The sequence below is a fragment of the Rattus rattus genome, chromosome 5, assembly GCF_011064425.1.
Source record: "Rattus rattus isolate New Zealand chromosome 5, Rrattus_CSIRO_v1, whole genome shotgun sequence".
Taxonomy (NCBI): Eukaryota; Metazoa; Chordata; class Mammalia; order Rodentia; family Muridae; genus Rattus; species Rattus rattus.
This window is the reverse complement of record NC_046158.1, coordinates 150001594-150028876: the sequence shown is the minus strand read 5'-3', so window position 1 is coordinate 150028876 and position 27283 is coordinate 150001594. Positions and strand designations below refer to the sequence as shown.

Here is a 27283-nt window from a genome sequence, read left to right as displayed (position 1 = left end):
GTGAGGTGCTTTCATTTTCTTTATTCACAGACTTGGGCCTGGGTGGGCAGTCATTTGTCTACCCGTGCCAGCCTGAGGCCTACAGGGTAAGCACGCTGTGCGTCATGTGACTGCTGAGATGTGGGTTCTCTACACTGTCCTTTCAAGACCTCCCCTTGGGCAGCCCAGGCTACCTTGAGACTCACAGGTCATTGGAATCCCTGGCCCAGCATCCAGACCTCCCCTTGGCCAGCTGCCTGTCAGATTTCATGGTCTTCAATCTCAGGACATCCATAAACCTCATCTGATGTATGCTTGACTTAAACATGAAAATGAGACCCAAAAGTGGTGTGACCTTCCGTTCATGTATAAAACTAAATATGTAAGGCCCCAAGGTGACTGACTTCCAGTTCAGAGTCACTTGAGACTTGTGGAGTGGAAGATGTCACTGCAGAAAGCACAGCCCCGTACCCCTCGGGTTCACAGGTGGCTTGTGCAGCAGGTGGTCCCCGCTTGGGTCCTGGCCACAGAACTGTGAGTGCTGTGGCTGCTCTCACAACCAAAGGCATCAGGTATGAAAATGACTCTCGAGAGTTACCAGTGTGGAAAGCTGACTAATAGTGACTGGGATAAATCCAGTGCAGTGAAGGCTTGACAAAGGCCTGGGGTGTCCCCAAAATGCCCCCAGAGGAGGGCAGCCTACCATGAGTCAGGCATGAAGAATATAGGGAGGATCCCCAGTGGGTCCTGCAGGGAGCCCTGTGGCCCTGCCACCCCTCCCATGTTAGGGCTCTACGGATACAACATTCTCTACTTGGGGCAGTAAGGTGGCCATACGCCAGAGTTTGTAATTGAGATTTCAGAGAATGGACATGAACGAGGCAAATAAATACCAAGTCAGCACACATGATCCACAGGGACCTAAGTGAGGGATGACTATGTCAGCCCTGAGAACCCCCTCGTGGGCATCTCAGACGCCAGCATGGAGTGCTCTATTCACTTAAGTGGGAAACCCCTCGTGGGTATCTAACCCATCATGGGTCTCCCCAGCCACTGCAGTGAAAACCTCCCCAGGTCTAAGCATTCATCCAAGGGCCCGGACTGCCATGGAAGTGGACCTGCCCACTGGGAAGCTGCCACAGCCCTGTTTGTCAGACCAGTTCTGTCCCAGCTGAGGGTGTGCAGGGAGCTCATACCCCATGCATGTCTGTCACCTTGCCCTGGACCCTCGATCCTCAAGACAGTGCCTGGCACTGTACCCAGGATGGCAAAAACAGCATTTGGCGGAGGCCACAGCCTTAGAGGTCCCACATACCACTTGTGCCTGCTCTGTGAGTACATGACTGTTATCCCTGCGCTGAGGACCCAGTCTCAGGTAACTGTCCTGACCAGCTCACACTTGGGAGGGAGTGGCTTGGCTGCTCCATCCAAATCCTGGGCACTGTGGAGGCTAGGCAGCATGGAAGGAAGAAAGGCCAGATTTGAGCTCATCGAGCACGGCTTCTTAAAAAATTGTGATCTCAACATCCGCTTCATGACAGAAGGCTTCTTGTTCTGCATGTAGTTTGTCCATCTTCTCAAAAGCTAGGCGGCCTTTCTCACCTGGAATGCAGAGGTGTTTGTCACTGGCTTGTCACCATCTTGGTGTCTCTAGAGGAGTAGGGCAGTAGTGCTTGGGGGTCCCTTGCCCCTGCTGATGACTGAGCAGGAACAGTCTCCAATGATGGAGACCTGGGCTCTAGCCTGACTTTGCCCTGCCCTCCATTTGCCAAGAGCCATAAAATGCAAAAAAGTTACATCCTGGCAACCAGCCTGCTGTGAAGGTAGCCTGCCCTGGCCAGGGGCTGCTCAGCATAGGATGGCCTGCAGCAGGGTCCCTAGCAGCCCGGTACTGACAGCTGAGGTGGCCTCAACCCTCTCCACTAGAACCTTGGGGACCCACTGGCCTACACTTTACCAAACGACAGTGTTGCTTCCCGCGCTGCGACTCGCACGGCCTCCAGGTCAGACTGACATAGACTGACAATCTGTTCAATGCTTTCAACGCCCTGTAAGGTCAGGAGAAAAAGGGAGGGCTTATGCAGCAGACAGACCTATCTCACTGTTGTCCCTGCAGTGCCAAACCCAGCATGTCCTCGAGGCCCTTCAGCACTTTAGGAAGTCTCTTCCCACCCCAGTGCAGGCCTGCAAGCAAGGCCACCAGCAGCAGCTCTGTGAACACCATCTAACAACCCAGCTGCCGTCTGGGACTTGCTAACTGGAACTCTCCTCTTCTTGGAGAACCAGAGCCTGATTGCCACACTCAGGGCTCCCACAAGACTTCTGACTCCTTCACCTAGCACCTGAGACTCAGCAGCCTCTGAGGACCTTTTGGGACATCACTGAGCAAGTGAAGTCACTGGGTTCCCTCTACATTGAGCTAGCTCCCACATACAAGTAGGTAACAAGTTTATACAAAGGCAGAGGCAGATTCCCAGCATGGGAGTGCAGGGAGAAAATGGGGCAGGCAGGGCTCACAGGCCTCGAAGCCCACATGTCTCCAGTCCCGGAAGTTAAGCTGGAGCCCAGACTTATTTTATTTATTTATTATATATAAGCACACTGTAGCTGTCTTCAGACACACCAGAGGAAGGCATCGGATCTCATTACAGATGGCTGTGAGCCACCATGTGGTTGCTGGGATTTGAACTCAGGACCTCTGGAAGAGCAGTCAGTGCTCTCTCCAGCCCCCTGGATGGCTTTTAACAAACCTATTCACATAGTGAATTCTCAGAGTGGCATTTAGGGTTTTTTGTTTGTTTTTGTTTTGTTTTGTTTTGAGATAGGGTCTCACCATTTGGCCTAAGCTGGCCTGGATCACAGGTATGTGCCAACACCTGGATTTGTTTTCAGTGCACAAAAACTACTTTTGTGTGTGTGTGTGTGTGTGTGTGTGAGAGACCCTGAAGAGATTAGACATGTGTGTGTGTGCACACACACACACACACACACACACACACACCCCTCCACACACAATGGACAAAACCAGAGTGAACAGGTGCTGTCTGCATTCCTGTTCAACTGGGGAGGAAGGCCTTTGGGGACCTCTGCTGTTGGAGTCTGAGAGCTGGACGTTACTTGAAGTCCTCTTGCTGCTGGTGAAACCCTTTACCGCCCCACCCTCCCATCCCTTGTCCCAGTGAAAACATTTCAAGCTGTTGCTGCTGTTTTGGCCCTCACCACTGATGGCCTCCTGTCACTCCTGGGGACAAAGGACTCACCCCGAGCTGCTGCAGAGCCATGCACGCCGCCTGCTGGAGCTTGGAGTCACTGTCATTTAAGGCATTGGTGTAGTATAGCAGGGCCTGAGGAAGAAGACCAGGATTGGACAGAGCTGGCATGGCAGAGTGGGCAGGGCAGGCGTAGGTCCCCAGCTGGGTGGAGCACTCTGCATACGCCCCAGTGACCCAGACTCAGCCCTTCTCCAAGCAAAGCTTGGGGTGAGACCTGTCAGTCTGCCCAGCTGTATTGCCAGGTGGATTACCCCAAGATTGATCACCTTTTCCCGGAAGCGCTTGTTCCTGGCCGCGCTGGCCAGTCGCATTCTGGCAGCCCTGCACAGCCTCGGGGGTCCGTCCAGCTGCAGCCGGGCCCAGGCTTGAAGCGTCTGGGGCAATGGCTGCAGCTGGTTTAGACGCTTCCCGTGCAGCTTCCTCAGGGCCTTGGCTGGGCCCGCACAGTTCAGTTCCTCAATGAGAGTAACTGGAAGACAGGAAGAGGCAGGTGCCGTTGGTTGAGGCTTAGCCACTTCAGTCACAGAGGGAACTCCAAGGCGGGCATCACCACATCCCGACAAACATTTCCTACAAGTGGGTCAGACACGCCTTACAAATGAGCAGAACCACAAGCCGGCCTTGGCACAGTGGTTTACACCTGTAATCCCAGCACTTGGGAGGCTGAGGCATGAGGATGGTGAGATTGAAGTTGGCCTGTGCTACATAGTGAGACCCTGACTCAAAAAGAAACCAGAATAAGCCGAGGCGTCTAGGCTGCCTCCTCTCTCTGGAGCTGTTCTGGACCGTTCACCTCCCTCTCTTAATTTCCACCATAGCAGGCTGTGTTGTCACTCGATCTGATCTCAGTTTTGACAGAGGGAGAGTTACAGGGGCTCCCGAGTTGTGGCCCAAGCCAGAGTGGGACAGGGTATGCTGTAACTCGCTTCCAGATTGCCACGCCACCAGGCCCTACCTTCCTTGGTGAGCTGAGTGAGGTGTTTCTCCAAGTCAGAGATGCTCTGCTGCTGCAGGTAGCTGTGGAACTGGAACCAGGTGACCACCTGCTCGTCCTGGAGCCCTGCTGTGACCAATAGCCCGCCACAGCCCAGCACCTGCTCCAGGAGCCTGCGACACACTGACAGAGGGAAGGGCCGTGAGCGGAGCCGAGGCCTCTCAATAAATAGGTCTGTGTCCGATGAAAGGGACTCAGGGAAAGGGGAGCCCCCTTAGAGCAGGCAGACTCCTGGCTCTAGAACCTTCCCTAGCCCAGAAGTTGGTAGCACTTGCCAATAAGGTTCAATTTGACTCAACTCTAACCCCTTTCCTATCTTTTCGTTCTTTATTTGACAAGGAAAAGGGGCATGCTAGCTAGCCACTAACCACCACAGTGGGCTCTGAACCCCAGGGCCGGAGCCTTGGAAACACACATGGTAACCAGCAGTCCAGAGAGTGGGACGAGCTTCCAGACTTCAGACGCTGCTTGCTCACCCCACAGGAAGTGCTACAGCTGCCTTCAGGAAGTGTCCAGCCTGATATCAGGACTCCTAGATGGCACATGCTTGCCCCCCTCCCTCTAAGAACCTCGAAGGCTTGGTGGAAGGCACAGGGATTCACAGCCTGCTTTCCCAGGGGCAAGGCAGCGAAGATGCACAGAGATAGGACCCCAGCTGCAGCACTGCCGTTCCCCCCTCCACCCCCTGGGATCGGGCAAGGAGGGCACTACCTATTTCCAGCTGGCCCGGGTACTTCCCTCGGACGCGATGTAGGAATGTCTTCTTGAGCTGGCTCAGGAGTGTGGAGGCAGGGCAGGCCAGGACTCCACCAGGCTGTGTGCACCCCTGCCACAGTGCCAGGCCACCCTTCCTTTGAGATGCCTGTGGGATGACTGAGAGCCAGCAGCTGCTCAGCAGCCTGGGCAGGAGCAATCAGGAGCACCAGAAACCCCTCCACGAGGACCCAAGGTCGGAAGTGAGGCCAGGAGACCCAATACAGGGACCTCCTCTCAGGCCCGTGTCACCCCAAGGAATGGTCTTGGCTCCAAGCATCTTCCTAGTGCCTGCTCACAAGATCAGTCACTCACTGCCATCCTGACTAGGAGACTGGACTCCCCAGACAGGTCCTCAGAACCGAGGTGACAGCCATTGCTCAGAGGGGGCACCAGCGTGTGGGTAGGACTGGCTTCAGTGAACCAGCAGTGGCTTTGCCAGTGTACAAATGTGCAAGCCCATGTAATCCGCCCATCAGTGGGAGAGGGAGGGAGGCAAGGCCTTGGGCGTGTGCCCGGTGGATACTTACTCTCTTCAACCGACTTGGCCTTGCTGACCTGCTCAAGGTCAAGGTCTGAAAGCACTTCCAGAACCTGTCTTTGCTGCACCGCTTCCTCCAGGAGGCAATCCTGCACCATCCTTGACAAATTAGGGGAGGCCAGTTTCTAGAATCATCGAGATACTCAGGTCACCCTACAAGTACATCTCTGCCCACAACCACTCATAGCTGTCCTGTCCTGGAGGAAGCTTCTAGACCGTGACCGAAACTCCTTCTCTTCACTAAGCTGAGCCGCCAGGGTCAACCCACCCAAGTCGAGCCAGACATCACAAAGCAGTGGAAAGATGGCCGGCATCTGATCTCAGGGCCTTCACACCCCAGGAGCAGCACGGCCTGAGGCCCACCTCGGATACTTCCTGAGATTGGGCCAATCTGGACCGATGCTGTACATCAGAACCACCCACTTGGTTTCAGGGCTCGGCTCCTGTCACGGAGCCCCCATGACTCTCAGGGTAGGTTCCTGTCACCTGACTGAGGCGTTTCGCTGCCTTTGGGCCCAGCCCCCACCCTGGCCAGGCCCCACCCAGACACCTGAAGCAAGGCTTTGCAGACTTGAAGGTGGACAGTAAGCAGTGTGTCCAGCTCAGGGGCACCGGCTGTGAGCTCGCTAGGCGAGACCTTCAGTGATGGCCGTGGAGGTGGGGGGCTGTCCCTCCTGAGAGACAAAAGAACTGAGTGACCATTAGATTAGCCAAGGGATTCCTTTCCTGTCACCTCCCCCACCTCAGCTCCAGATCAGAGACTGGGCTCCTCAATAAGAACGAGAGAGAGAGAGAGAGAGAGAGAGAGAGAGAGAGAGAGAGAGAGAGAGAGAGAGAGAGAGCGCGGGACATAGAATAGAAGGGCAGGGCTTCCCAGGGGGCCTGAGGCTGTGACTCCCTCTGGGTGGTTGGCAGAGCCTCCCTTTGCTCTTCTGTGAAGTGGGCAGGAAGACTAGACCCAGGGCTAGAATCATAGCTCACAGGGTAGATCTGAGTCCCACCAAGGCCCACCTGGCTCGCCACACTCGGGAAGGTAGCAGACTTGGGATGTCCCCTGTGGGACCACCGGATTAAAGAAAGAGGTGGAGACTGGGGATTAGAAGTGGCCCTCATCGGGGTAGGTGGTAAGACAGACATAGATGGTGGTCCAGAGGGAGTGGTGGGGGAGGCAGTTACTATGGAGGTTGGTCAGCGTGACAGCCACTGAAGTCAAGGTCAGAGTTTTGCTGTGTGCTGCTGTTATTGCCTGAGAGACCCTCAGTGGCCATCAAGACTTGCTGTGTGGAGATAGCGCCATGGAGAGGAGGCACCATGCACAGAAAAACTACACATGATGGGGCCAAGGACTCAGAGACCAGCATGGAGCTGCAGCAGTCCAGAGGTGTGCCCATGTGGGGTACACTCACTCAAGAGCCTGGGAGCCCCCAAACAGAGACAGTTCGTCACTGGCAAGGTCGGCATTCAGAAAGGCGAAGCTCTCAAGTATACAGTCCATGAGACTCTGCGCTGACACGGGTTCCGGCTGCACCCCTCGGGGCTGTGGACAAGCACCAGGATGAGGGCTTTGCCCAACTCTTACACCCAGCCAGACTGTGACAGCCCCAGCCCCAGCACAAGCCAGCCTAGCAGACAGCTCACATCTCAGCCGGGTGAGCCTGAGAGATGGGGCACTTCCAGTGTCCCACCAACACAGCCTGAGACAAGGGAGTGTCACCAGGGAGATCTGAAAGTCCCCAGGCAGGGATCACGCAGGGCAGGGCTTCCCCCACAAGGAGGCGCCACCTGCATTGCCGAGGCCCAGTGGCTCATTCTTCAGCAAATCAAGAAACCCGCTCTGCATTCAGGCCAACCGTCACCCTGGGGAGATTCAGAGGCTGTGGGTGAGCTGTGAATGGGAGGGCATGCGGAAGCCACTGCCCACCGCTGGTCAAGCCATCCAGAGGCCTCTGTCACCAAACCAGAGCTGCCTGCAGGGCTGGGATCCCACTGGTACCTCAGTCCGCACCAACCACACCCCAAGAAGGACCCAGCAAAGCTGCAAACTCAAAGCGGGTGCTCTCAGCTGAGCCTACAGGGGAGGGGGAACCCACAGAGGGAGTGGGGGGGAAACTGTGAGCAACAGCAAAATACTAAGCCTGAGTACACTCCCCTTCCACTAGAGTGAAACTCTGCAAGCACGTGTGTGTGTGTGTGTGTGTGTGTGTGTGTGTGTGTGTGTGTTGTGTGTGTTGTGAATGAGGGCATGTGCTTGTGTGTGCCCAGAGGGACCACACAAAGATGACCTTGGGTGTCATGCCTTAAGAGCTTGTTTGTTTTGTTTTGATGCAGGGTCAGGGCCTAGAGCTTGATAATTAGGCTCGACTGGCTGCCCAGGGAGCCCCAGGGAGCCCCAGGGACCCTGTTACTCGTGCTTGCCACTGCGCCCGCCTTCCCTTTACGTGGGTCCTGGGGTGTGAACTCAGGTCCCCCTGTTTGCACAGCAAGTCCTGACTGAGCGTCTCCCCAGCCCTGAGGACAGCTTCTGTAGTGGCCAGTGTTGTGGCTCCCGGCAGTTCTCCACACCTCCCGCCTGAAGGAAGCTTCAGCTCTCCAGTTCTCACCACCAGACATGCCGGGGCTCATGCTTGCTGCCGTGGGCCAGCCCTACACATGGCTATCCATGACTGACTGACAAACTGACGAACTGACGAACAACACAGGTGGTGGAACATGTGACAGTGACTGGGGAAAGGACGTCACAGGGAAGCAGGGCAGCCACTCGCTCCCCTCAGTGGGGAAGTTGCCTATGGAGCAGAACCTGTGCATTGATCCCAGTGTGTGTGTGTGTGTGTGTGTGTGTGTGTGTGTGTGTGTGTGTGTGTGTATCTATGGACATTCTGTGGATGGCTCCCTTTTAGCAGTCAAGCTGAAGGTGGGACCTATCGTTTTTGTTTGTTTTTTTATTGTTCTTAGCTGTTTTCTAGAAAAGAGGAGTGTCTCTTTGGTGTTTTGAATGACTGTGGTATTGCAGGGTCATACAAAGTGCTTGTGACTCTTCAAAACACAGGAGTGTGACAGAAGCTGGGTGCCTGTGACCCAAACGGTTTCTCACATAAATGCTGGAAAAGTACTAACAAAGGTGATAGTCCTCAAAGTCTTGTTCCTGGCCCGTGTGGGTATGGTCTTTTTAAGGTGGTAGGCTGTAGATTTCTTTCAAGACACTAGACAGAATATAAGAAGAGCCTTCTCTCAGCTGTGCTAGTGTGAGAATGTAAGGTCCAAGTCAAAATAAAACAAACAAACAAACAAAAACTTTTGGAAGATGCCTGTGCCATATAGTTCTGAGGGGGAAAAAATGTGTCGCACCCAAGAGTGGGCTCATCGGCACCTGTAGAAGTCTGTGTGTGTGGTCCACATTTTATTTTATGTATTTAAAACTATAAACAGAGAGGCATCCATCCAAGGCCAGCAGCTCTGAGAGTCACTGAGAGGACTCCTTTGGCTGGGCAGGGGAAGGTTCGGATGGCTTAGAGATGAGGCTGGCAGGCGGCTGCGAGGCCCTCCATACACTGCAGCCTCCACCCACCCACCCACCCACCCACATCAGAAGATTCTCGATGGAGCCAGGTCCTGGCTGGGAACGGAGCGAATTACTCACTGTGCGCTCCGGCCTCCCCTCGGTATCCTCCTCCGAGGCCTTGAAAAGTGGGAAAACTGAGGATGAGGGAGACTTGGCCCACCCAGGTCACAAAGAGGTGAGGCTGAGAGGCTAACCCGGGCCGGCTGGTCCCTGCGCCTGCTCCCTAGCCTCAGGCTCACGGCGAAGCGCGGGGGGCATACCTTCAGCCGCTCCCGGAGGCCAAGGACTTGGTACTCCAGCTCCCTGAGCTGGGGCTGCGCAGGGTCCGCAGACCGCAGCAGATCCAGGACGTCCTGCACAGGCCCCTCCACTCCGTCCCCCGCACCTCCATCCTCCTGGCCCTTCCGGCTCCGTGGCACCGTGGGGCTGTGGATGGGTGCGTCCCGCAGTAGGGCCAGCCTCTCTCCTCTCAAGTCCCTCCAACCAGGCTGTTCTACAAGCACACCCCGGGCTGGGGGAGCCAGGCCCGGCAGCAGACCCAGGGGTGGAGGCTCCTCCCTGGTCTCCTCTTCTATGCAGGCTGTGGGAGCCACGGGCATGGGCAGGAAGCCCACATCTGAGGTGGATGCTGAAGTGCTGGTCTCAGTGTCTCTGGGGTCCTCGGAGCTGAAGGAGTCCATCTCCAGTAACTCCTGGCTCCGGCTTCGCAGGCGGGGACCCTGGAGCTCACTGTCAGACAGGTAGCCGAGGATGGAGGTGGCCCTTGGCCCACCTAGCAGCAAGGCCTGCTGCATGGGTTGCTGAAGGACAGACTGGGAGGGGACGCAGGAGTCACCTCAGCAGCCACCCCAGAGACTGTGCTGTGACCCCCGCATGCCCAAGTGCTCAGCACAATGGGTATCCAGAGGGCGTGTCCGCCCTCTTTCTAGTTCTTCCTTCAGGCCTCAACTTCACAGTTTCAGCCTTGCCATGCTCCTGCCTCAGGACCTTTGTGCTCTGCCAATACAGAGCCCTGCGCATAGAGACCACAGCAGGTAGAGGGGTGGGACACTGGAGCACTTAGGGTGTCCAGGATCTTGGGAAGAGATGTGGCATCTGAATTGGGACCCTCACTGTCGAGGTCATGCGTGCAGGGCGGTTGGTTCCAGGGCCTGGGACCCTTGCACGGGCGCAAGCTTGGGAGAGGTGCTCCCGCTGAAGATTATTTATGACCTGTGGATAGCCACAGCGCAGCACTGACGCGACCTCCTCCTCTGGTGAGTAAATACACAGTCGCCCATGGGGCAGTGTGTTGGAGGTGGTGGTGGGGCCGTTAATAAGGGACCCTGTGAGGGACCATCCCATGGACAGCACCAAGAGAAATAATGAGGTGTACACAGCTTTCAGTCCCCCATCCCCAGGAAAAGGAGAGGAGGATGGCCCTGGCTCCAAGGGGACCTGGCCCCTGGAGGTCACAGGGAGAAAATTGCATTCTTACACAGGGGTCCCGATCACACTCCTGGAAACTAAGTTTCCCCAGCAAAGAGACCAAGGCTGTGGCTGGGCAGAGGACACACACACACACCACAGCACACACACACACACACACACACACACACACACACATACACACACAGCACACATGCACACAAAAACAGCACACACACCACAGTACACACACATACACACTGCAGCACACACACACACACATACACACACAGCACACACATATACATACCACACACAAATAGCATACACACAGCATACACACACATACATATACAAGCAGTACATACCATACACACTGCACACATATACAGCACACATACACCACACACACACAGGACACACATACACACACAGCACACACACAGCATACATACACACCACACACACTGTAATATACACATACACACACAACACACAGCACACATGCACACAAAAACAGCACATACACAGCACACATACACCACACACAAATAGCACACACAGCACACATACACCACACACACACACACACCACGTAGGTCCCAGATCCAGCTCAATCCCCATGGCCTCAAGCAGCAGAAGACAGAGCCACACAAGCCCTGAAGCCCCGAAAGCTGAACCCCATGCAGGCCCTGCCCCTCACTGCCCAGCCCCAGGGCACCCCGTCCTCCCAGGGACAGGCTCACTCACCAGGTAGTATTTGTCCCGGAAGCTGGGGGTGCTGGGTGGCGTCCATGTGTACAGGGAACCCTTCCTGCTGCCCACGGAGAACCTGCCAGTGGGGCTGGGTGACACCAGGCGGCACTCGGAGTCCAAGGGGCTGCAGAGAAGTGCAGAGACAAGCAGGGACTCAGGGGTTACCCAGGGCTCTGCAGTCACGGGCGGCTCCCTGACGTTCAGAGGGTCTGTGGCTGGGTTATTCCCAATTTTCTCTCATCCTAAAGCCTTCAGGTCAGCTAGGACTGATCTTCACGGTTCCCTCAGAACTTAGTAGATGAGGCCCAGGGGAGGCCAAGGGACAGCATGGCCCTCAGCCAAGGATAGCACCAAACCCGCCATGAGATCCTAAACCCCAGAGACCTGAGGTACCTCCACCTGAGGGCGTCCGTGGCCTGTGCGGCTCAGAACCTAAGAATGGCTGGCCTAGGGCAGCAGACACCTGAGGGAATCCTGGGTGACTGAGTTGGACTGTGTTCTTAGCTCTTTCCCACGCTACCACACCTGCTCTGGGGACAGGGAAGGGGCACCCTGGAAATGCAAGATGGCTCTGCTACTGACAACTCTAGAGACCACAGTTCCTCAAGGCAGTGCAGGGTGAAGCCCCAAACTCCACCCAGACTGCTCTGAGCCTGGACCCCCTAGTATGGGACCTAGTGGAAGGCCTCAGGTGACAGTTCAGCCCTGGAGTGGAAAGGACGGGACCCTCGATAACAGGAGTCATGGGAGGAGGCCTACAAGGGCAGAAGAGAGTCCCCCTGAGAAACAGGCAAGAACAAAAAACAGCCTAGAAAGTGTCAGGGCTCAGCTGGAGCTGCCGTATGTGCCAAGGTCACAGGAGGCATGGGGAGGAGGGAACAGGCCGGCTTGGCTGTGAGGACGGATGGCTATGCAGGAGCGGGTCTGGAGAGCCCGAAGCTCCTGAGGAGCATCAGGACCACTTGGTTCCTTCCCCTGCACCCAAGAGCTGGGGCAGCCTGGGCGAGGGCGGGGGCACGGCCATTCTCACTTCCACAGCAGCTCCAGCTGCAGCTTGATGGTGCCCAACTCTGTGATGTCCACCACCACAAGCTGGGGCCGGGCTGTGAAGAAGTCCGCGACGTCACATGTCACCGCACCCACCACCATGGAGCCCAGGCCTCGAAGCTCCGTCACCTGAGCATGAGGGACAGTTTGGTAGTGTCTGAGCCCAGCACCCAGGCCCCAGGCCCCACCCTGGGCCCTGCCCCACCTTGATCTCCAGGTTCTCATGCACCGTGGGCACAAAGACCCTCTCCTCCTCGTCCCAGGTCTGGCTGTCATCTGGTTCTATCCGGCCCTTCAGCCGCCATCGCTGACGGCCCAGGCGCATGAGAACCTGCAAGTGAGTCACAGAAAGAGGTGCAGAGACAGCCCCAGGGGAATCCACTCACTGCCGGCCTAGGACCTCCCTCCCAGGACTAAAGGCCTGGACCTCCCAGGACCTCCCTGGCTGTACCTCATACTGGTCTCCGGGACAGAGGCGTGCATAGCCCACCAAGCCTGGAACACAGAAATGGGTTAGTCTCCTCTCCACCCCCTGCCCAGGGACCACGGTGACCCAGGGGTACAGTCTGCCTGGCATCATGGGAAGGACAGGAGGTTTCAACGGTCAAGAGGGTGGAGGAGATGGCACCATGCCTCAGAGAGCAGTGAGCCCACCTTCCTGTCACAAGTGCTGCTGACCTCTAGACCCTGGGAGTCTGGCCACATTGCCCACCCTGGCAGGCTCTCAGGGCACCTGGAAAGATCTGCTACTCAGCACAGCCCGGCATGGTGCTTACCTTTCATCTTGACATGGAACTCGCCCAGGTGACCTTCCAAGGTCCCCTCTATGAGGCACATGTCCTGCAAGGTCCACAATTGGATCAGTCACTTGCCAGCTCCACTGCCTCCCTACCCAGGAGCCCTGAGCAAGGGCGGAGAGAAGTGGCCCACCTCCAGGCACTCCTGCAGGCTGCGGCCCAGCTCCTGCAGGCTCTCCCGGGAGGCACGGCTCTGGGTGCTGTTGCTGAAGGCACGCTGCATGTTGGAAGCTCCATCTCGAAGCCGCCACTGGATACAGTAGCCCTCATAGAGTTCATCGACCTGCAGCAGATATGCAGGCTGTGAGCCGCACCGAGGGACAGCCCACGTCAACCTTCTGTCCCCCGCAAACCCCCGCCACCAGAACGGTCCCCTGGCCCCACCTTGCCCTGTGCTCCTCATGGCTCTAAGCCCACCCACGTAGCACCCCAGCACCCAGGATGGCTCACACACATTTGAGCACAGTAGACACTAGTGACCATGTCACGTACTCTCCCTGCCTGGGTCCCAACTGGGGAATGGAAAGTGAGCAACGACAGCTGCCCACCCTGTGGGTCTGGGGAGGAAGGTGAGCTCATGAAAGTGTTTGCAAGCAGACTCGACTTTTTAAAAAGCCCAAAGGAAGGTAAGAGTGTGTGCACACGGCCTTAATCCCAGCACTCGGGAGGCAGAGGCAAGCAGCTCTCTGTGAGTTCAAGTCCACCCTGGTCTATAGAGTGAGTTCCAGGACAGCCAGGGCTACTCAGTGAGAAGAAGGAGGGTGAGGGAGGAGGAGCATCAAGTCTAAAGGACTTGCTGGAGGACTGTGGGCACACACAGGGACAGTAAGGCCTTCTAAGACCATGCTGTAAGTCCTCTGTACCGACCAGTGACAGAGCCCCAAAGGCCCAGGGAGCCTGGATGCCTCTCACCCTCACCCAGGGCTGAGCCTGCGCCACTCACTCCAGCTCTGCAGCACTGTCCACCCCAAGTCTCTGCGGCTATCCGTGACCAGCAAGCGTAATACCCCCTGCACCTACACGACACCTACTACCTTCACACAACACTTACCATAGCCACATCACACTCTCGTGGTGCCCAGTGACACCCGCGTGGTGCCCAGTGACACCCCATGGCACTCAGTGACACCCCATGATACCTAGTGACACTTGCATGGTGCCCAGTGACACCTGTGTGGTACCCAGTGACACCCCATAGTTCCCAGTGACACCCTCATGGTGTTCAGTGACACTCACATGGTGCCCAGTGATACCCCATGATGCCCAGTGACACCTGCATGGTGCCCGGTGACACCCAATGATACCCAGTGACACCCATATGGTGCCCAGTGACACCTGCATGGTGCCCAGTGACACCCCATGGTTCCCAGTGACACCCTCATTTTGCCCAGGACACTCCATGGCTCCCCCCAACTCATAAGAGACCCCCACATGACTCCCTGTGACACGTTGCTCCCATTAACCCCTCCGATACCCTCCCCATAACACCCCATGATGCCCAAGCCACCCACCTTGCTGATGTGGAACTCCACCTTCCGGATGTGTCTCTCCACCATGCGCATTTGCTTCTCCCAGGATAAGAAAAACTGCTTTAGGAGCAGCCGGGTTCCCACCACTAGGTCCCCACCACCTCCTCCCACCCCTCCCCAGGATGGGGGTACTGAGCTCGGACCTCAGAGAGGCTCGCCTCAGGACTCAGTTTCTCTGCTTGTAACATGAGAGGAAGCTCGGGTGTTCTGCCCAGGAGCTCCTGGGATGGAAGGCCACCCTGGACAGTCTTAACCCCCGCCCTGCAGAGACCACACAGGGACACAGGCTCACCTTGTCCAGGTCATAGTAGAAGGCCTGCAGAGAAGAAGAGAGCATCAGTCTCAGGCCTCACACCACAGCGGGACCTGAGCTCCAAGGACAAAACCAATGCCTGCAGCCTGCACCACTCGTGGCCAATGACACCCAGGGGGAAAACAAACTAAATGCCTGCATTATGGGCAAGCCAGTTCTAGGTCTGGCACTATGTCCCTGTGTGTCCCGGGCAAGTCATTCAACCTCTCTGAACCTCCCTTTCTTCCTGTGTAAAATAGGCATCAGTCATTGTGATGGTCAATTGATCATGCCTGGAAGGGAGTCTAGATTTCATTAATTGGGCTGAGAAGATGGACCCTAACAGAGTGTGGTGGTGACCCAGAGGCTGGGGTCCTAGGCTACATAGCGAAGAAAAAGCCAGCTAAAAACCAGTGTCCAACTCGCGCTGCTTCAGCTGTAGCCACAATGGGCTGCCTCACCCTCTGGATGTCTTGCTTTGAGCCAAAGCTAGCCTTTTCTCCCCTTAAGCTCTTCATCTTGTCACAACAAGGAGAGAAGCAGTAGGCACATGATGGACTTCGAGATTGTAGAATTCAAAGTCCAGCTAAGAAATGAAGCCTTGGGCCAGTGGGATGGCTCATGGGTAAAGGCGACTGCCGCCAAGCCTGACGACCTGAGTTCGATGACTGGGGCCCACAGGAGCACTGTGGCAGGTCCATACCTGCTTTGCCTCCTCTCCCTCACGCAAATCAATTCATACATACATAAATATAAACAAATAAATGTAACACATTAAAAATGAGGGACTACGATGGATCTGAGATTTTTGAAGATGTGCTCTAATTCAGGCTTCTTGGAAACCCACAAAACCCTCTCTGTGGGGTTCAGGCACTCCGTCCTAGATGTGGGGTCTCCATCCTCCCCGACACAAGTGTAACATAGCATCAGGTCTGAGACGGGCCTCTTTAGACATTGTCTACCTGAGAGAGACTTCTAGACGGAAGAGAGTAGGGCACAATGCGGGAACAGCCGCTCTCCCTTGGGGTTAGGTGGTACTAGGAATGGGTGAGGTCTTGGAAGTGCCTCTCCCCTCCCTCCGTCCCGGCTCTCATGCAGTCGCCTACTGAGGGAGGCTCCGTGCTCACTCAACTCTGCCTTCCCATGTGGCTGACACCCACACGAGACTGGGCCTTCCACCCCACCCAACACCCTAGTCTTCCGTATCAGTGGGAGCCAGGACCCAGAGAGGACCGAGAGCTACTTTGGTATACAATCTGCTGTTTTCTCCCTTTCTGAGTTCGAATCCAGCCCATCCTGAAGGCCCTACGCAAGGCTGAATCTGGAAGAGGGACACGGGGACACAGCTGGGAAGAAGAAGTCCAGAGCATGTGACACGACATAGCAGCTTTGCTCCTGGTGTGTGACCCAGGCAGGCTGGGTGATACTTGCCCCAGGCAGCAGCTGGTGACATAATCTGACTTGCAGAAGTGAAGCCAGTCTAAGGAGACACATGTGTCTCTGACTATCTGACGGTTGAAGCCACGGATACCAGAGCAATGGGAACCTCTCAGGAGTTTCATGCTGGGCTAAGGAAAGGAGCTTCAGCCTGATCTGAAGACTTCTCAAAAGATTTCTCCAGGATGACGAAGCCCAGATAGAGTGGTGGGTGGGAACACAGCTCCAGCCGGGACTACTTAGCTGGGCAAATCATTGGCTTTGATTTAAACTCTCATCTCACTTCAGGACCATCAGACTCTTGGGGTGTCTCCTGAGTTCCCTTATTCCTGTTAAACATTGGCTACATCTCCCTTTCTGCTTTCTACTTTTTTTTCTTTCTTTCTTTTTTTTTTTTTTTTTTTTTTGGAGCTGGGGACCAAACCCAGGGCCTTGTGCTTGCTAGGCAAGCGCTCTACCACTGAGCTAAATCCCCAACCCCTTCTGCTTTCTACTTTTAACTTGGCTCTTCTGAGTGCCTTAGTAGGGGCAGGAGACTGGACTGACCAGGGACACAGGGTCTGACCCCTAGGTTAAAGAGTGAGAGGAATCAGAGTGACTAGAGAGAGGGTCAAGGGGTCCCTTGCTGGAGTGGCTGTCCCTAAGAAGGCAGAGCACAGGGCACCTACTGATGACCTAAGCTTTTTTTAGGGTCACAGGCTTAGAGTAGAAAAAGCTTTTGCCCATCTGGAAATCAAAATTAACTGGCACCCTGTCATGTTGTTTGGGTTGGTGTTGATACACCGGGGGACAGACATCTCAGAGTCTGTGAGCCTTACGCTGGCCAAGGCTGTCTGGCCTCAGACCGCACCATGATGTCCTCAGAAAACTGTCACCTTGGACACCACGACTAACATGGTTTGGGGAGGGACAGGGCCTATGACAGAGAAATGGCCACTTTCCTGAATAACACATACTGCCTGGGCCTGGTGTGTCTGATGGGCTAATCTGAGGATCAGGACCATCGAGACATGAATACCTGTGCAGCGTCAGCTCCTCCCAGAACCACAGAGAGGAGGGCTCACCACAAATACCACAGGCCTCTGGGTGGAGACCACTGACCGTCTTTTGGCTGCTATGAGCCCAAAGCCATCTTCATCCCAGCTACTCACCAGCCTGGAGCCCCTCTGGGTGTCCGTGTGGCATCTGCACAGGTAGTCCAGTTCAGCCTGCTGCTCACACAGGTGCTCCCTGCAGGGGAGGGGGAGGGGGAGGGGCGGATTTGAACAGAATGGGGGAGTGGGCAAGCCCTCCCAGCATAAGGGATTCCTCTGTTACCCCAGAACCCCACAAATCAGTCTACCTGTTACTAGCGTGTTGTAAAGATGGGTCCTTAATGGCAGGGAGAGGTCAGGGGGAGGCTGAGGAAGGCATGGTGGATAGAAGAGGGAGGGAGGTGGGGGCCAGAGGCTGTGAGAACAAGCAGAAGGCTAATAGAGAAGAGAGAAGATGAGACCGTGGAGTCGGGGGGGAGGAAGGAGGACCCAGGGGGAGGGGAGGGAGCACCAAGGGAGGGAGGATTCAGAGAAGTAGGGGAGGACCAGGGGAGGGAGGAGGAGGAGGACTCAAGAGAAGTAGGGAGGACCCAGGGAGAGGGAGGAGGAGGACTCATGAGAAGTAGGGAGGACCCAGGGAGAGGGAGGAGGGGGAGGACCCAGGGAGAGGGAGGAGGGAGGACTCATAGAGAAGAAGTAGGGAGGAACTAGGGAGAGGGAGGAGGGAGGACTCAAAGAGAAGTAGGGAGGACCCAGGGAGAGGGAGGAGGGAGGACTCATAGAGAAGTAGGGAGGACCGAGGGAGAGGGAGGAGGGAGGACTCAAAGAGAAGTAGGGAGGACCCAGGGAGAGGGAGGAGGGAGGACTCATAGAGAAGTAGGGAGGACCCAGGGAGAGGGAGGAGGGAGGACTCATAGAGAAGAAGTAGGGAGGAACTAGGGGGTGGGGGAGGGGGAGGGGGAGGAGAGGGAGGACACAGAGGGAGGAAGGAGGAGAAAGGTCCCAGTGAAATGTTGAGCAGCAGAAGAAACAGAGACTACAGCCGAGGTAAAAGTGGCACCTGGGAAGGGAAAGTCCCTTCGAGGGACAACCCAGGGCTGGGCTCACTCTGATGATGGGCTCTGTCAGGGCAGCTGACTGTCTGATCATATTGGCTGGGCTCTGCCCCTCCTCCCTGATCCTGAGAAGAGAGGAAGGACCCTCTAACACAGAACCCAGGGTGCTGCAAAGGGCTTGTAGTGTCCTGGGTGGGTAACAAAGAAGCAGGAACCCCGATCTGCTCAACCGGGGCTCCCCTTCCCCAGGGTTCTCTGTCTCTGACAGAGCCTTAGCCTCTCCGATGCTGAGAGCATTATCTAAGTTAGACTGAGAGTTTTGAAAGCCCACTCCCCTTTCAGGGCACCTTCCATCCTCCCTCTTCTTGGGTCAGGGTGGTCTCTGCTCTGGTGAGGGCAGTGAAGCAGATGTGCTCCCTGCTCTGACTTTAGGGGACTTAGGTGCCACTGTATGTGGGAGATACCTTCAGGGCCAAGGTGTGTCTTTCCTGCTATGATGGCTCCTGCCCAGTCCACAGCAACATGGTTCTCTCTCGCGCTCGCGCTCTCTCTCTCTCTCTCTCTCTCTCTCTCTCTCTCTCTCTCTCCCTTCTCTGGGTTTATCTTATCAAGGTCAGTTTATTGGATGACATCAGATGCCCCAGCGGAGGAGAGACCCAGGCGAGCTTGTTCATTTCGGTTCAGACTTGTCCTGTGGGGACCCCACTCTCCTCCTCTCCTAGCTGGGACACCAGTGCCCCCTGCAGGCCTCACGGCCCTCATGAGGCTGGAGCCCAGCAACATCTATCCCTACTCAGAATAAAACCAAATCTGCCATTGTTCCCACAGCCACCTCCCCCCTCTCTCCTCCCCAATCCGCTCCTGGCTCCTTCTCACCCCCGCCCCCACATGCAGCGAGTCCACCAGGAGTCTGTGGTTGTCAGAGGATCTCAAAGCCAGGCCTGAAGGCCTGACCATCTCCTTCCTCACCACAGAACCTTCCATGGCTCTGTGATGAACAACGAAGGCCTCCCACAGCTCACAGGCCACAGTACTGTTGTTCCCTTTCCCCGCTTCCCTTGCCGAGGGTCCCTGCACTCTGAGGCCTCTGCCTTTCCATTATCTTCCTCCCCTGTCCTATGCCATGGTGTGGCTGCCCAGGGATGTCCCTTTAAAACATGTTAGACTCCTTCCTGCCTCACCTGATCCGTCTGCAGCACCTACAGCACCTGACATACTTCTCGGTACTGCGATGTGTCTGTCTGTCTCCCACCAGAGACAGTGCCACATGAAAGGGCTTTCTGACTGGTGTACTCCTTAAGCTCCAATGACTCATCATTTGTTCTTGGGTCTCAGATCCAGGTACCCGACTGCCTAACCACCCCCCATCCCGTCCCGATGCTCTGTGAGCTGAGACCTGAGATCAGAGTGCAGGCTCCCACGCAGGGCGTCTGCACGTGCCACCCCCTGTACATAGGATATCAGTCTCTAGAGGCCAGCATAGTGCTGACAGCTGTCTTTCACATCCTTGGCAGTCCCAGACCCTATGTGACAATCCATCTACTATGAGACTGTCTCCCTGCTGCCAGATGCCCTCCATGTCTCTCAGACAGACCCACTGTCCCCAGGAAGAGGTGGGAAGGGCACGAGGGGAGGAGCAGCTTCCCACTCACCTGAGGCCTCTCTTCAAAGCATCGAAGATTTTCTTCACTTGCTGTGGCCGGGGGTCCAGGCACAGCGAACCTTTGCGCAGTGTTCCATAAGCCTTGGAGGACTTGGCTGGCAGTCGGGACCGCACAGAGTTCCTGTTGATGGACTTTCTGTGGGAGGGGACAGAGAGTCAGGAGAGCTGGCTGGGTTCCACTTCCATCGCCTCTACGATGTGTGGTCTTCAGAAAGCTGGGGTTCCTGGGGCCTCAGTTTCCTTATCTGGAAAACGGGAGGCCTGGATTTGACAATGAAGAGGACAATAACAAAAGCTCATATCAGAAATGAGTTTTCAATGAGGATGCAGTGAAGCAGCCGGACCCCATGAGTGGCGTGCTCCATGCAGGCAAAGCTGCAATGGTGGGCTGAATCATAACCCTGGGCATCCTGCATGATGTAGAGAGACTCTCTGGGCACTGTGTAAAAGCATTTATCTGTCAATAAAAAAGTCTTTGGCCAATGAGCTCAGACAGGAAATAGGAGGAGGAAGTTCCGAGAGAGAGAGAGAGAGAGAGAGAGAGAGAGAGAGAGAGAGAGAGAGAGAGATTGATTCTGAGAAAGAGTCAGGCATGGGAGATTCACCTGAACTCTGAGGAGACAGATGCATGAAACCAAGAAGGTAACCAGCTATTATGTGGCACTCATAGAATAGAATAAGTTGGATTATTGAGATATGAGCTAGTTGGGGAACAGAGCAGAGGTTATTAGCCTAGACATACATATATGAAATATTAAATCTCAGAGTTGTTATTTCAGGGAACTTAAGGACAGGTAGGAAAAGGTCACAGTTATAGCAAGACACAAGCACCTGCTCAGCTCCAGCTTCTCCTGTGACCTTCCCTCAGGCATAACCCCCACCCCCCAGCTCTGCTCGTTCCCTTGTGGTTTTAAAGAAAATGGCTTTGATGGTTAATCAACTGTCAAACTGACACCATGTATAACCAATCAAGAGTCTTGATGAGGACTTATCCAAATCAGGTTGGTCAGTGGACATGCCTTAGGGACTGCGGGAATTTGTCTTGATGGCCTTAATTGATATAAGGAGAGCCAGCCTGAGAGTGGGCAGCGCCATTCCCTAGGCTTGGGCGCTGGACTGTGGTAGAGCAGAGAAAGCTGAGCCTGCTCGCATTCATTTCTCTCCGCTGGACAATAGGGGCAAGGAGAGGCCATAGGTGGAGAAAAGTGAGGACCGTGAAGGGTCATCGGGGCAGCCTGGAGTGGAAGACCCTGCCTCCATCCTGACCCATGGCTGTGGGCTTCTGAACAGAAGGTATAACAGTGTATTTGAGCTCCTGACTTCTTTAGTCAAAGCAGTTTCCCTGGTGCTAGCAACGTGCCCCGAGCCTCCATTTGTCATGAAATGGTTCTGTGATTGGCACAGGAAGGCCACTCGTTAGCGGGTGTTTTATACCTGTGAGCTAACATGAACTGCATCAAGCCGTGTCTCTCCTGCATTGGCAGTCTGGATAATAGCTGCTCAGCTAACTGTGCTCTATCCCTACGCAAGGATAGCTATGGCCATGGGGCAGGAGGACAGAGACATTTGGGTGGAAGAGCCAAGTCCCAACCCTTGCTCCAGGAACGGGGGACACGGCAGGGTGTGGGGCACAGGACACAGGGTGCACAGCATGGGTACAGAATGGTCACTCACTACAGAGTGGTCAGCTTAGATTGCAAACCCCTCCTCAACATAGTGGACTTACGGGTCCCAAGACCATTGCTGCTCCCTTCCCAAGCCCATCTATGCTGCTGGTGCCTGGGCCACACCAAGGATTGCTGACTGCATGCACACGGAAGCCCTGACAACCAGGAGCCCAGGGGCTCAGAGCAAAACGTGAACTGATTAGTGAGATCCTACCTTAACAAGGACACAGCGTGTCCACAGCATGTCTCAAAAAACAAAACAAACAAAAAGATAGTCTCATTTGTTAGATACGTTTAGTCACATGGCCCTCTGCCCCTGGGGCTCATTCGCCCTGGGCTTTTGGGAGTCACCTACACACTGAAGACCTGGCCTTCCTGGAGGTCTTTCTGATGTCTCTGGGCTTGCTTCCTTTCCCTCCTTCCTTCCTTCCTTCGTCACTTCTTTCCTTCCTTCCTTCCTTTCTTCCTTTCCTTCCTTCCTTTCTTTCTTTGGCTTCTTTCTTTCTTTCTTTCTTTCTTTCCTTCTTTCCTTCTTTCTTTCTTTCATAACATCTCTCTGTGACACCAAGACTGACCCCAAACTCAAACTCACAGCAATTCTCCTGCCTCAGCATCTCAAGTGCACTTTAAAAAAAACATAAGCTCAGGGCTTGCCCATCCAGATAGGAGGTCACTGAGCATCCCGGGTCCAGTCCCCTGGGGATCGCAGTCCACAGATGGAAGCAGAGGACTGTGGGTTGGTGAACCAGGCAGAGGGGCGGGGCACAGGGACATGGCTCTGCCCTCTCCTCTGCCCTGAGAAAAGCCACTAGGCTGGTTCCTGCTGGGTGACATGCTAAGCATTCCACAGGTGGGAGACACGACACAGACATGCAGCTTACTCAGGCCGTGTCTGCTTGTCACCTTGTTTTGGGACCATCCCACACCCCAGGTCGCTGAAACTGACGACCCAGCACTACACCAACCCACCCTGACCCTGGGGCGGGGGTTGGGGAGGTGGGGATGCTGTGCCTGTACCCCAGCCCCACAGCTCCCATAGTGGCCTTTAACCCACTCTGCCTTAGTGTCCTCCCCTGTGGAAGGGGATAATGAATCCTGCCCCTTGACTGGTCATGACAATCACTCAGCAGACACTTTCTGAGTCCCTATAGCAACCATCATTTCAGGGGCTGAGACAGGACAGAGATGTGACCAGGAGAGACAGACGCCTGCCCTGAGAGATACAGACCAGCTGGCACTGTCAGTGTCTGGCTCTCCCACCACCAAGCTGGTGACCCTGCACACTTGACGGAGTTTCTCTGGGTTACAACTGTCTCTCTGTGAGATGGGGGCCAGGGCTGGTGAACAGCAGGGACCATAAACCTGTCGGAGCTGGAGAGAAGTTTGGAGCAAGCCTGTCAGATAGAACCTGATACTGGGAAAGAAAGAGAATAAAGTGGGCAGGGAGGGGGCTCCCCCAGTGGGCAGAAAGGAGGGCTCCCCCAGTGGGCAAGGAGGCGGCTCCCCCAGCAGTGACTGGGAAAGGGCACTCCACCATTGCCCAGTCCCTGACACCGATGTTCACACAGGCTATAGTAAAGTGACTTTCTAGAGCGCCCCTCCCCCACTCCCTCTCCCCCTCCCCCGAGGCCATGTCACCCACCTCTTGGACCGGGCCCTCCATAAAGTTGCCATCTCAAGCACGGACAGGCAACACTGCACACAAGGGGCCAGGTGGGTTCTGACAGGTGAGATTCCAGGCAGCCGGAGAACAGTGATGTGGGAGGCGACTCTGGGTGGAGCTGCAGCTTACTTAAGGGGTTCACAGTCCTCGACTGTGCCCCTTGGCCTTCCCTCTCCCCCGGCCTCTCCCTGGGCTCCGGAGGCTCCAAGCCCAGCTCTGTGGCTGAGCCTCTGAGGGCAGTGGCTCTGAGGGCTGGCCCAGCACAGCCCGGATAGTGAAATGAGGCGCGTGCTGCACAGCCCGGCTGGTGTCACAGGCTGGGAGCAGTTCTGGGGGTGGATGTGTCACCAGCCCCATGAGGGCTCAGTAAATATTAAACAGCCCCAGGCCTGTCAGACAGGCTTCCAGGCACGTGCAGTCCGGCGTCCGGGGCTCACAGACAATCAGGCAGGCTCTGCCCGCCACAACTGTCCTCAACCTCACTCTGGCTGTGCCTGGGCAGGCTCTGTAGCAGACAGGGCCCTGTGCACATGCTGAACCTTCCCCAGCCTCCAGGCAAGGTAGTCCCTAGGCTGCACAGACTCCCAGTACATCAAGAGGCTGACCGTGGTCCTTCCCCATAGTGGAGGGCAAGGACAGCCTAACCATGCTAAGGCTCAACTCTGCGTGATTTGAACCTTCATTCCACCACCATTCCATGGGTCTTTGAGTCTGTCCCCAGGAACTGTTTAAAAACCAGGCTTGATGACCTACCCCCATTCCTGGCTTCAGAGGCACCTCCTGACAATCCTGGAGGGCTGCTCTGGGTGCCATATCATAGGCATATCAGTGGAAACTACAGGGTTACTGTCAGCAACACACACACACACACACACACACACACACACACACACACACACACACACACGGAACGGGAAATGGCTTTATTATAAACCATCAATTTTGGGCTGGAGAGATGGCTCACTGGTTAAGAGCACTGACTGTTCTTCCAGAGGTTCCTCAGTTCAATTCCCAGCAACCACATGGTGGCTCACAACCATCTGTAATGGGATCTGATGCCCTCTTCTGGAGTGTCTGAAGACAGCTACAGTGTACTTATATAAATAAATAAATCTTTAAAAAAAATAAATAAACCATCAATTTCATCTTAGTGCCAAGTTCTATCGGATAACTTTCCCAAGTAAATTCTGTATCTGCAGGGTAGAAAGCCCTGGCTGGCCCAAGAGTTGGGATGGGACGGGACAGTGTGCCCCACCCCGAGTGGATCCCTGCTGGGTCATTTTGTGTTACCCATGCTGGTGTGGTCCCCTCCTCACCTTTGTATCCCTGCCTGGTGAGCAATCTGGAATCAGGGGCAGAGCTGAGGAGGCCTGAAGCCCAGACACCAGGGAGATGGACAGAGGCAGGAAGTTAAAAATAGTTATGCAGGGGCTGGAAGGACCCCTCAGCAGGTAAGAGCATTGGCTGCTCTTGAGGAAGACCCGGGTTGGATTCCCAGCACCCAAGTGGCAGCCGAAGTCTGTAACTTCAGTCCCAGGGGATCCAGCGCCCTCTTCTGGCCTCCTTGGGCACTGCATGCATATTGTACACATACACATGCAGGCAAAACACAGGTAGACAGAAATTTAAAAATAAATCTAACACAAACTCGCAAAGCCCCCAACTATGCCTCTTCCCTATTACCACAGGCAACCGTCCACATCTTAGACAGGGGACTGCCCAGGCTGAGGCTGGATGGGGGGCCACTCAGGACCTCAAGAACAGCTAAGACCTAGTAGCCTTTAGCATGCCCAAGCAGGTCTCAGGCATTTGCAGAATCAGGGCTCACTTCTCTCCACACTGCATGTACCTGGCTGATGGCCATGATCCCAGCTATTATAATAGGGCCAATCACCTTGATCTTCCAGGGGTGGCTGAGTTGGGGAATCCCTTGGAACTTTTAGGCAGAAGTCCTGACAGGGCTTGAGGGGACATGCCCCGTGGATATGGGGTGTTGAGGCCCGAAAGCAGCAGGGTGGAAATGTAACGTGTGAGCATCACCAGGTGGCTAGGAAGAGCGCTTTGTCTGTCCCAGGAGCCAAGCACCAGCCTCATGGTGGGCAGCAGCCCCTCCTCTCCTACTGAACTACACAAGGCCATTGGGGTCTCAGTGAATCTGCTCAGAGATGGCCTCAGGCTATGTGCTCCTCGGCCGGCTTACACACAGACCCCAGGGTGGGGTCTAAGGAGACCCAGGCAGAGGCACCATGCAGATGCCCAAGCTGAGAAGTAGCACTGGATTCTTCAGAGTCACTTGTAGCCACCCCCAACAGCATTTATGCAGGGTCTACTGTATGTCTTCCTCATGGTGACACCAATCTTCCCAAGGCCAGTGACGACAACTGGTCACCATGGGTTTTTGGCCAAACTCTCTCCCATCCAGAACTTCTGCTTAAGCCTTCACTGGTCCCTGATACTGAGGACAAGCCCCCCACAGTGCTCCCTCTATCTCTTACGTGGCCGTGTTCCTCCATAGCCTGCTTGCTGCTCCTCCTCACCTCAGGGCCTTTGCACTTGCTGTCTTCCTCACCCCCACTCCCCATCACCACCCTCAGCTCCTGCTGAATGAAGCCACTGCCCCACAGACCCTCGGGGAGGCACCACCCCCCTCACCCCTCTCTGCGTCCTGTTCTGGGTCCAACACAGTACCAGCCATGGCTGAGTTGGCTTGATATAGTTTCCTTTTGTTCTCCTGATGGAGACTCAAGCAGGGCCTGGCCTGGGTCTCTCTCTACAGATGTCTGCTGAGGAAGGAGGATTCCCAAGTGCTCCACTGAGACAAGCATTTCAGCTCTAAAGGACACTCCTCTGGACAGAGTTCAAATGGGGCAGGCCAGGGGCAGAGGGTGGTCTGCAAACAGCCTTATGGGGCAGTTGCTGGGTGGTTGTGACCAGGACACACAGCATGTGTGAGGGCCTGGAAGACAGGAGTGAGTGGTTGGAGCACAGGCCAAGCTAACCCAGTACCACTGAATGGCGGGGAGGCCAGAGCAGGCTGCTGAGGTCTTTAAGCACAAGCGTAGGTGTGTGGCATTGTGGGAATTGGTTGTTGATCATCTGACTGACCAGTGAAGCTCTGCACCGTTGGGGCCTTTGACTTTGCAATTCCAAGCTACCAACCAGGAGGCGGCTTCCGGGCCCTTGCCCAGTACCTAACTAGGACAACTAGACCCTGGGGTGGTGGCCTCATCAGGATAGGAGGGAGCATGGGGTGTGGAGCAGCAGGCATAGCCTCGTCCTCTTGGCTCACGTGACCCAGGCAGCACCTCACACAGAAAGCCACACCCTGGGTCAGCTCCTCTTCTGACAACCAGAAAGGAAGCCACACCCGTCCCACGTTCAAGCGAGGAAACCTGGGCTCGGAGAGGTGACGTCACTAGCCTCAGGTCATGGAGCCAGGACAGGAGGCCCCACGTCCAGGCTACTAAACAGGAAGAACATTCCTTTCTACCCCACCCCAAGGAGGCTGAGGCTAACTGGGAAGACATTTTGCTCTGTGACCCTGGATGAGTCCACCTCTCTGAGCCTGCTTTCTGATTGGCCAGGTGGTGATAAACTCAGCAAGCAGGCAGGTGGGAAATGACAGCTTCCTGAAGGTACACACGTACCCCACATAGTTTGGTGTCCCAGGCAGCCGGGCTGGGCTCTGTGTCACCCTCACCCCTTACCCCCATCCTCATGACACTTACGAGACCCTTCGGCTCTGTGCACTGCTGAAGCCAGCGAAGGAGGCGCTGCGGCCCACGGTCCCCACAGCCCCGGCTTCCCCGGGAGACAGGAAGCGAAGTCGCACAGACAT

The 27283-nt window shown here is 55.5% G+C and overlaps 1 protein-coding gene across 1 annotated transcript; it reads right to left on the bottom strand.

The window, feature by feature from the left end:
- Positions 1 to 6: 6 nt before the first annotated feature.
- Positions 7 to 27283, bottom strand: Ripor3 (RIPOR family member 3). The gene is made up of 21 exons (XM_032904748.1): positions 27174 to 27283; positions 20105 to 20251; positions 17515 to 17593; positions 14927 to 14950; positions 14617 to 14670; positions 13239 to 13388; positions 13085 to 13148; positions 12760 to 12803; positions 12514 to 12639; positions 12292 to 12437; positions 11256 to 11385; positions 9359 to 9910; positions 6946 to 7076; positions 6090 to 6213; positions 5529 to 5664; positions 4957 to 5118; positions 4207 to 4368; positions 3518 to 3720; positions 3240 to 3323; positions 1937 to 2027; positions 7 to 1581 (listed from the first exon to the last, which is right to left on the bottom strand). Exons 1-21 carry the CDS (start codon positions 27281 to 27283, stop codon positions 1484 to 1486), a joined length of 2817 nt encoding a protein of 938 aa, XP_032760639.1. The 3' UTR covers positions 7 to 1483.

What these genes read in the sequence shown, in the direction of transcription:
- Ripor3 (XM_032904748.1), bottom strand. Translation starts at nt 27,283, where the DNA reads ATGTCTGTGCGACTTCGCTTCCTGTCTCCCGGGGAAGCCGGGGCTGTG. An exon ending in CCCAGAGGGGCTCCAGGCTG is followed by an intron (nt 14,951 to 17,514) that starts GTGAGTAGCTGG and finishes TCTTCTCTGCAG; the next exon opens with GCCTTCTACTATGACCTGGA. An exon ending in TCTGCAAAGCCTTGCTTCAG is followed by an intron (nt 5,665 to 6,089) that starts GTGTCTGGGTGG and finishes CGATGATTCTAG; the next exon opens with AAACTGGCCTCCCCTAATTT.